General features: G+C 41.2%; 1 protein-coding gene across 1 annotated transcript; it reads left to right on the top strand.

Moving 5' to 3' along the window:
• Positions 1-1,261: 1,261 nt before the first annotated feature.
• Positions 1,262-8,688, top strand: LOC310948222 (zinc-binding protein A33-like). The gene is made up of 6 exons (XM_083915268.1): positions 1,262-1,846; positions 2,576-2,671; positions 5,161-5,394; positions 5,607-5,629; positions 6,072-6,187; positions 6,788-8,688. Exons 1-6 carry the CDS (start codon positions 1,325-1,327, stop codon positions 7,351-7,353), a joined length of 1,557 nt encoding a protein of 518 aa, XP_083771394.1. The 5' UTR covers positions 1,262-1,324; the 3' UTR covers positions 7,354-8,688.
• The last annotated feature ends 1,620 nt before the right edge of the window (positions 8,689-10,308 follow it).

The following is a 10,308-nucleotide window of genomic DNA, read 5'->3' as shown; positions in this document are numbered from 1 at the left end:
ATATATATATATATATATATATATATATATATACATACATATACACATATATACAAATATATATGTGTATATGTATATATATGGTTATATATATAAGTGTATACATACATATACACATATATATACATATATACGTATATGTGTGTATATACGTATATATATATATATATACATATACGTGTGTATATACGTATATATATATATATATTTATATATATATATATATATATATATATATATATATATATATATATAGATATCTTTCCTAAACTGCTGACTTGATCAATGACTTCACATCCTGGCTATCAAGTTGTTCTTTTAGATTATAATTCTTCTCCAAAGCATAAGTAAGCAACTTTAATTTGTAGTCTTTATAAAGGGTGATTTATTGTTATATATATTTATTGACTAGGGACTACTTATTATTATTGTCTCTATTATTAATATTATTATGTATTTTATTGATAGCTTGCTTCGTCAATGACAATCTTTTCCTTCATTAAAAAAACAAAACCCTTTGCTGTCTTAATATCAAAGTTTACTGCATGTTTTTATCCTACAGTATAGAAATTCTAATATATTATCATTATTATTATTATTATTACTATTGTTTAAAGTCATTATAATCAGGGGTGTAGTGCGCACCTATGACGCACGCGCATTATTAAAATAGTACACCTTTTCTAAGGTTGTGTAACCTACTGTGAGTCTACATAGCCCTAATATCAGTCAACTGTGTTAAGGCCTTTACCTTTTTCGTGTGATTAATTTGCACTTAAATATATATTTTTAACTGTTGTTTTTCTCATTGACTTTAACAGAACGTGAATATTACACGGCGAAAAGCGACCTTCATTTCACGGGGCTTTCGCACCGCGAATAATAACATCAACCAATCAGGTTGTTAGTTTACTTATTGGGATTATACAACCACAAAGGTCTGCTGCTAGACCTCATTCAGCTATGGATCAGACGGAAAACTATTTGACTTTCAACATTGACAAAGGCAGTTCAGATAGCTTCACTTCTTCTGTTCTGACCTTTCACAATAAAAGCTCTAGACACTCACCACACAACAGTTAACTATAAGTAATTATTATACCCCCCTCTCTCTCAAAGCTGTAGTCTGCCAGTAATGGAGCAGCTCCATCGGCTGCACGGAGCCTGTTGCTGCACGCCCTCCGTCTCTTCCGTGAAAACATTTGCAGTGCTGTCAGCCCCAGACCACTCCCTCCCTCCGTCTCTCAGTGTGAACGGAGGAGCGGTCGAGTCTTTACTGTGTTGCCATTGCCTTTCATTTTCAGAACTATGTCCGCTGTCGAGAATGGCGGACACCAACGCGATTGAGGAACTTCAGTGTGAGCTCACCTGTCCGGTGTGTCTGGAGCTGTTCCACGACCCGGTGATCCTCGATTGCGGACACCACTTCTGCCAGGTGTGCATCATCCACTGCTGGGAAGCCAAGGCGGACGAGTTGTCGAGTTGCCCCAAGTGTAGAAAGTCGTGCAGCCGTAAACTGCGACCCAACTCGCTTCTGTGCAACGTCGTGGACAGCGTGCGCAGAGCCCGGGCCATGGACACGGCCGCGGGCATACCCGGGTGGCACTCGGAAGCAGGTTCGCTGGAAGAGCCTGAGGAGCGGGAGCCTGGGTCCAGCATGAGCAGCCTGGCCTCGTCCACCGGGCACTGGCCGCGCCTGGGCATGGATATGTGCGAGGAGCATGAGGAGAAGCTGAAGCTTTACTGTGAGGACGACCAGCTGCCTATCTGTCTGGTGTGCGGCATGTCCCGGGACCACAAGACCCATAATGTCATCCCCATAACAGAAGCCTTTGAGAACTACAGGGTAGGCATAATGGCTGAGTTTCTTTTTTTTTTGAAAAGCCTACAGCTCAGTCTTCTTAGGCCCAAGTTACGGAGAAATCTAATCCTGAAACCAAGTTTACACTGGCCTCAAGTAAAGAAGTCTACTTGGTGATGGCTACATTAACATCATTATTTGATCAATGTCATTATGGATAAATAAACTCAAAGTCTACTTTTAAAGGAGTGCCACACTCCTCCAAGCTATTTGGCACTCCTCCTTGTTCTTGGAAAGAAACGTAGGTTATCTAGTTTGACAAACACTCCTAAATATCAATTGAAACCTTGTTTATTAATACTGTATGTGTTAACTTTGCTCCGGCATGAGCAGACAGGGCTTTCACAGAGAAAATGCAGTTTTTTTTTCCAAAGCCATCTCCCTGTTTTTCCCCCCTCCGGCAGCCTTTGGGTATTTTGTTTTTACAGGAATTCAGCAGAACAGTGTGAGTTTTATAACTCGCCTACACTTTTAACCCTGCAGCTGACCATCATCAGTTTGTTTGAAGCCTCTCTCTGAGAGGCCTCTCGTGTTTTACTGGCGCTGAATTCCCTTTTTTGTTTGTGTCTTCAGAGCGGTCAGTTGAGGATCATATGACTCCCATTAAAGATGTTGTTCAGAGCAGAGGCACCAATCAAATGAACTTCATAATCTTGTTTGGCGACACCGCTTCTTCATGATGTTTAGCGTGTGATTGTCTATTTTCTGCTGCAGGATAAGCTGTCTGTGGCTCTGGACAGGGTTCAGCTCCAGACAGAGGAGGCCACGCTCTTCCAAAGACAGACCAATGAGAAGATCCTCCTCATTAAGGTATACAGAGGTGTGTGTGTGTGTGTGTGTGTGTGTGTGTGTGTGTGTGTGTGTGTGTGTGTGTGTGTGTGTGTGTGTGTGCGTGTGTGCGTGTGTGCGTGCGTGCGTGCGTGCGTGCGTGCGTGCGTGCGCGTGCGCGTGCGTGTGCGTGCGTGCTGTGAAGAGAACCAGAAATTCTGGTCGCTAAGCAACACTCACCTGCATTCCTCTACCTTTACCTGTCAGACAGACGTGACGGACGGATGACTGGTGGTGGTGGTGACACAACAGGTTGTTAGTCAGCGCTGTTTGTTTTATACGTGACGGTTCTCATGGTTTGGAAATGCACAGGTCCTTCCTGCAGTGAAACAGGTGGTTAATAAACATTCATGCACGTCACAAAAACACACACCCACACACCACAACACACACATGTGTACCAGAATACAATAACTTGCGTGTCACACACCCTCACAGCAAGAGATAACAGCTGGCAGAATTTAGGCTGGGTCGCTTTTTCCACCACAGCAGCACTCACCTCAAATAGAGGTCTCTTTGTGTGTGTGTCTGTGTGTGTGTGTGTGTGTGTGTGTGTGTGTGTGTGTGTGTGTGTGTGTGTGTGTGTGTGTGCGTGTGAGAGAGATATTGGTGTAGCATATCTACTGTGTTGGAGGGTTTCTGCCGCAGCAGATAACTAGATTATTACAGACTGGCTTTCTGTCTGTCTGCCTCAGCATTTACATTTCCCCGTGTCTGTCTGTTTGACCCAGTTTATGTGCACATTCACAGATTTTCACTTCTGTTTCTCTGTCGTTATATGACAGGATGTGGGTCAACAAGTTTGAGAGGAAGTTTGGCAATCTGTCTTTCCCTGCTAATTTCTGTTTGTGTGTGTTTGCGCGTCTGTAAGTGCCTCTTATTGTGCCTGCATATTTATCTATCCTTGTCTATCTACCTGTCTTAAGAATGACGTTATTGTGTCTGTTACTTAAGTTAAAGTACCAATAATGCACTGTAAACCCCCCCCCCCCCAACAAAACAAGAGAAGAAGTGAGCTAATCAGACCTCTGAAGTTCAGTCTCAAAGCTACATTAGCTTCTAGCATAGCACACCAAAATCTCCCACCAAACTGCATTGTGGGTAATATAAGCACCACGTTTCCACAAAGAAGATGAATGTGTGTAAAAAAAGACATCTGGTTCTGCTGTGACAATTTTGATCCTTTTTAAAATGAATTATTCATATTTTAGTTGACAGGAACAGTGTATGTGATTAAATATTTCTGTAATTATACCAGATTTAGCCAGAAGGCTAGTTTCCATCTGCAGTCCCTGGCCAGATGTAACACTAGGCTCCCTAAAAAGCAAACACACAGGAAGGGTTTAAAAAAATACATTAATTAAGATAAGAACAACACTTTGATAAAACATTAATCATAACAACATATACTGTAAAAATATGCAGTAGTTTAAGGGAGAAGACAGGAAGTATGCCGGACAAACGAGTCAGAGCCAGACAAGTACAAATAAAGGTACTTTTTTAATTGATGTAGCACTCTTTTAGGCAAAAGAAGAGTGAAAAATTAACTTTTGATATTTCAAAAGGAGAAGTAGCTAACTCAAACAAATGGCTACAGTGAGTTATATATAATGACTATAAATGCTAATGCATTCATGTGGAAATAGCATTTCACTTCTGTAGTTGGTTGAGGTAGATTTTCACTGGTTTATAGACTATTAAAGTAGTCTAACCTGTAACAGTCCATCATATTTTATAAGCCCATAATTTTATAATAATAATAATAATGTTTTCTATGTTAAATCTTGCTGCAATTAGAAAAGTAACTAATGACTGCAGATAAATGCAGTGCAGTAAAAAGTACAATATTTTACCTATGAAATGCACTCGAAGTATCGTGTCATGAAACAAAAATAACTTGAGTAGTACATGTACTTAATTACATTCTGCCCCTGACTGTATAATATCTATTATTATACTGTATATACATACATACAAAAGGTACAAGGGCATTTCCCAAAATAAAAACAGAAGACGAATACCAAAAGGTGGTGTCCCTCACGGTCAAACAAGACTTCCTTCTACATATTTTGCACTAAAATCCAACATTCTTCATTCCTCTGGTTTCCACAAGTGCAACATGTTTGAAAGTTTCACCCAAACAGAGCAGCAAAGCAGCAGATTTGTTCCTAGAACGTTTCAGTGAAGATTTTGCCCTGTAATGAGATACAATAAGTGGTTTTTCATTTTAAACCCCAGTCATTTTTTGTGTGGTTTTAGTAACTTTGGGTGATTCAGTCAGTAAGATAAATAGAAACATGTCATTAAAGCCGGCTTTAGTTGACTGACACACATCATCAGTAATGCTATGCCTAAGTTTTAGGAAAAGGGAAAAATATATATAAACGGGCATACATTTTGTTTGTTTAATGTCCTATTTACTTTGGCCTACTGTCATGTTGTTGCTGATGGGAGTCCTCCCTCTGTTTCAGGAGCGAGCAGGGGATCTGGAGGAGATGGTCACAGCAGAGTTCGGCCGTCTGAGGGAGTTCCTGCTGGAGGAGGAGGAGCGTGTCAAGGAGAGACTGCAGAAGCAGAAAGAGGAGAAGCTCAACCAGCTGGAGGAGGCGCTCACCGAGACCACAGAGCAAATCAGCCAAATGGAAAGCACGGCCGACGAGCTTCGCCTCAAACTGAGAGAAGAAGAAAACCCAGAGCAACTCAAGGTATGAGAGAAGAAGTAGGGGAATAACTGGGCGATGCTCATGAGGATCGTAAGGAATATTTCTTTCAAACCAGATAAATTAAACAAATAAGTATTATCAGTTGCATGAGAAAATACCAAAGAATATTGTTGCATTCAGAGATATTATCTGCATGTTACAACAGTGACTAAAGCATTTTGTAATCATGGGCTTTTTCTGATTTGCTGTTTCAGGGAATAAAAGATTTCATTGGAGGGTGAGTATCATCTTGATCATGCAATGGCACTGATTTCTTTCTTCGAGACTGTTCAGATGGATCAAATGTCTAAAATCTTGTTTTGTTATTAACTGTAAGTTTTGCTGAAACAGGTTCAGCTCTTCGTCTCCATCATACATTGTCACACCAATAATGTCCACTAGGGAGCAGGAAGTCCATTTAAAGCTACTTTGTGGCTCTCCAGTACTATGCACAATATTGGAGCGACTGTTGCTCAGAGGTAGAGCGGGTCGTCTTTCAATTCGATCCCCAGCTCTGAACACTGAACCCCAAATTGTGGTGTGAATGGTTAGATTAGATTAGATGGTATGTGTCCACTGCCATCAGTCTGAATGTCTGTGTGAACAAAGAGAAGGGAAATAAAGAGGCTTAAGTTATTTGATCTCATCGTCTCTCTTCTTTCTATTTTTCTCCCCGTCAGGGCTGAGAGCTTGTTTGAGCGTCCCCCAGAGGTGGGTGTGGATCTGCAGTCAGGAGAGTTCCTGGGACCCCTGCAGTACAGGACCTGGAGGAAAATGAACACAATGTTTCAGCCAGGTACACACACACACACACACACACACACACACACACACACACACACACACACACACACACACACACACACACACACACACACACACACACACACACACACACACACACACACACACACACACACACACACACACACACACACACACACACACACACACACACACACACAACACTGTTTCTTTTGTCAAACGCTGGCTCAAATCTAGAGCCCACTCAGAGTCACTTTAATAATTTTTTTTTTCAAACAGGACTATATCTGCTCTCCAAACTCCTGTCTGTCACTGGGTTGTAGTCAAAAGTGCAAAGACTTATTCTGGCTCATTTGGGTAATTTGCTAATGACATATAGTCATTGTTCCTGATTGTGTAACACCAGACCACAGTAAAGTATTTAATGAATCCATGGTGTTACATCTTGATGCAGTGTCATTCATATTTTATCTGTATCCATGTAGCTGATGCTCTTATCGAGCTCGTCTTACACTAATTGAGCAGGTTCAGTATCTCGTTGAATGTCGCAGCCAAGGAGTCTTTCTCGGGTCATTCTCTGTAAACACGTTTGTTGTTGCATTGGTCTATTTTTTTTGTTTTTCTCTCTTAGCAGTCACAGCTGTGACCCTCGACCCGGACACAGCCTACCCCTGCCTGTGGGTGTCCCCATGTCGCACCAGCGTCCAGGTGGGAAGAATCCAGACTAACCTGCCCAACAACCCAGAGCGCTTCACCCTTTACAACATCGTCCTAGGCTCTGAAGCCTTCTCCTCTGGGAGACACTACTGGGAGGTAGAGGTGGGCTACAAGACAGCGTGGGGTCTGGGTGTTGCCGCAGCCTCGGTCAACAGGAAGGAGGAGATCAGCCTCTGCCCAGATGATGGTTTCTGGACCCTGGTGCTAAGGGACAACGCAGACGGCACCTGCGAGTATGAAGCATGCACCGACTCTGAAGAGAGCTTGTTATATCCCTCCAAACCCCCCAGGAGGGTGGGGGTCTATCTGGACTGCAGTCGCGGTGAAGTGGGGTTTTACGATGCAGGAAACATGAGCCACCTCTTCACCTTCTATAATACGGAATTCAAAGAGCCTGTTTTCCCGTACTTTAACCCCTGGCCCGTTATCAACGGACAGAACCGGGAGCCGCTCACCATAGTAACACCACACTGGGGATAGATTTCCTCTTTACCAGAGGAAACATTCAGAGTAAAGCTGAAGAATACGATTCAGCAGCTCGTGAACTTAGATGGACTCTCATGTGCACTCGCACATCTGCATGTCCTAAAGACTTTGCTGATGATGAACTTGCAGGTAACCCTGAAACATTCTTGTAGGACTTGAAATAAGAAGATGAAACTACTAAAGGACCAGATAAATTACACTTGAAAGGGCATGGCTGTTGATACTCTACAGTTCATCCCATGAAAAGAAAGAAAAACAAAACAACTATGGATTGATCATACTATTAAATACTGTTTGCTAGGTATCCAAAGCCTGATATATCATATTCCTCTGTGCCATAGACCTCCATTGTTTACAAAAAATAGTGCATTGAGGCAGTTCCTTGACCTCATGGCTCAGTTTTTGCTCTGGTATTCACCGTCAGCTGTGAGACCTTATATAGACGAGGTGTGTCCGATCAAATGAATTTGCCACAGGTGAAGAAGTTGTAGAAACATCTCAATAATAGTCAAGAGAAATGGGAGGCACCTGAGCTAAATTCAAGTGTCAATGTGATATTTTTTACTTTTTAATACATTTGCAAAACACCTTAAATCCTGTTTTCACTTGACCATTTTGAGGTAGATTGATGCGGGGAAAGTGAATTTAAAGATGTACACGATAAGTAGCCGTGTATAGGCTTTGGGCTAAGAGCCTAATAAGTATTGAGAGACAGACTGACACATTTTTGGGTTTGGTCTTATGACTGATAAACATCAACAAGAGAATATCCTTATAAGACTTTGAGCTCATGAGAAAAAGGGGGTAAGGCATATTGCTTTCTTAAGACTTAAAGACTTAAAGGTTCCCTGTGGAGTTTTTGATTTCTAGCAACGCTCTTGTCACGTGCCTGCTAGATAGTAAACATGAATGTAAACAATGCAGCATTTATGAAAATATGCTTTACTAATATTTTAGAAGACAATGCATCCAACACATTTGTTAGAGCCCAAGAATAAACAGTGCATTTTGACTAACACTGAATGTAAATAGAAGAAAACACCACAGAGAAACTTTAACTGGTCTCTGCAGAAAGATTTTAAAATTGCATTCACTAATTTTGCTGAAATATTTTTCTGGGTTTTGAAATAATATATATATATTTTCGAATATATAAATCGAATTTCCCCGTTGCGGGACTAATAAAGAAATTCTTCTTCTTTTGTACTGTTTTACAGCTTTTATGTATCCAATCCTGTTATTCTACTGACATGTACGATCTAAGTAAATGGTGTGAGAAGTGGATGTAACAAGTAATAGTGAAACTCTGCACAAAATGTCATTTTAAAATACTACTTTCTCTGGAATTCGAGTTTAATGATATGATTAAATTTCCTCCTGAGGTGTTTACTTGTTGGTCTGTTTGATTCCACCAGAGGGCGCCCAACATTGTCTGTGAATGCAACATCACTCTGCTCCTCAGCAGTCCTTATAATACAACTTTGGGCTTGTTTTTAATCAGCCATAGAAAAAGTGTCACAGTGTTAGTTCATTGCAAAAAGTGATGCAGAATCACAAAATCACAAAGTTTGTACTAAGCATGAGCCGGAGTCAAATTCTCTGTATGTCCAACATACTTAGCAATAAACCTGATTCTGATTCTGATCAATTCTGATAAGGAAAAACTACATTTCCATTTAACAGAAAAAACAATAAATGAAGAGATCCCTCTTCCAGGAATCTAGCCATGCAGTAGATATTGTGTGTACATAATAGACCAATATACTGTGTGTGAAGTATATGATCCAAGAGGACGTCAAGCGTCCAGGTGTCTCTAAACAGAAAGGACCTGAGCAGTGGTGGAAGAAGTAGGGCTGGACAATATGGCTGGTGAAGTGACCTGCAACCAGTTAAAGCACACCTCTACACACACACACACACACATCAGATGGCTCGGTTATGGTGTGGTTCCTACAGAAGTGTCTCCAACATGCACAGGCTGCAGTGTTTTGTGGGAAGTCATAAATTAGCAGCTAATTACTGGTAATTGCTCCGAACACCGCGGTTAATTTCAGCCTGCATGCACGTCTTTTAAGCCTGCAAGTTAGCGACTGGCCTGCAGCTGCTCTCTGCAGCGCAGACAGCAACTGAGCGTGAGGAGGAAAGCGGCCATAAAGTCCAGCAAAAAACTGTAAAGACTGTGCCACAACACATGTTTTTCAGTTTAATTAAAGATATTATGTTTTTAAGGACCTACCCAACAAACAAATATTTGGGTCCACAGAAGACAGACACACAGAAGAGAGAACCATAGACACAGAGGAGAGAAAAAACAAGAGGGGAGGCTGAATCTCCTGGAGGACGAAGATCCAGATCCAAAACATCTGTAACGAAGCACCGAACCAGGACGGCCGATGATCCAGAGTTAATCAGAGATGCATTGAGAACACTTGAGTGAACCAATACAAAGTAGTGATGGAAATTAGTTATCCTTAGTATCCTTTTTCTGATACATTTTACAAAATGATGCAGCACAACACACAAAGTTTAGATAACATCCTGTTTGACACATGACCCTTGACAAAGACCTAATCTCTTAAGATAATCAACTGATTAAATGTTTACCTGTTACAGATACGCACATAGTTTATTTTTTAATGCCCACTTAGGTAAATGAGACCCATCGTGCGCTCATCATTGAGCAGTAATCTGTGTACTATTACGAACAAATAAATAATGAGAATTAGTCTGACCCAAATAAAAGTTATCTATTACCCAAGTTAGCTTAATCTCTGTGCGTCATCTGCCTATACAGTAACCATAGACTGCTGGTCTTGAGACTACACCTGTCAGGGTTTTGTCCAGTGCTGTGCTCTAACTGTCTTGATCTGTAATTAGATATTATTGGAGGCCAATCAACATGCAGTAACACAAGTCGCTCTGCTGCCACTCCCTCTGTCATTCATCCCT

The sequence above is a fragment of the Echiichthys vipera genome (assembly GCF_963691815.1).
Source record: "Echiichthys vipera genome assembly, chromosome: 6".
NCBI classification, from domain to species: Eukaryota; Metazoa; Chordata; class Actinopteri; order Perciformes; family Trachinidae; genus Echiichthys; species Echiichthys vipera.
The sequence above is the reverse complement of the archived record's forward strand: the minus strand, read 5'-3'. Positions and strand labels throughout refer to the sequence as shown.

Coding starts and splice junctions, on each gene's coding strand:
- LOC310948222 (XM_083915268.1), top strand. CDS start 1,325: ATGGCGGACACCAACGCGATTGAGGAACTTCAGTGTGAGCTCACCTGT. Junction 2,672..5,160: donor AGAAGATCCTCCTCATTAAG/GTATACAGAGGT, acceptor CCTCTGTTTCAG/GAGCGAGCAGGGGATCTGGA. Junction 5,395..5,606: donor AAAACCCAGAGCAACTCAAG/GTATGAGAGAAG, acceptor TTGCTGTTTCAG/GGAATAAAAGATTTCATTGG.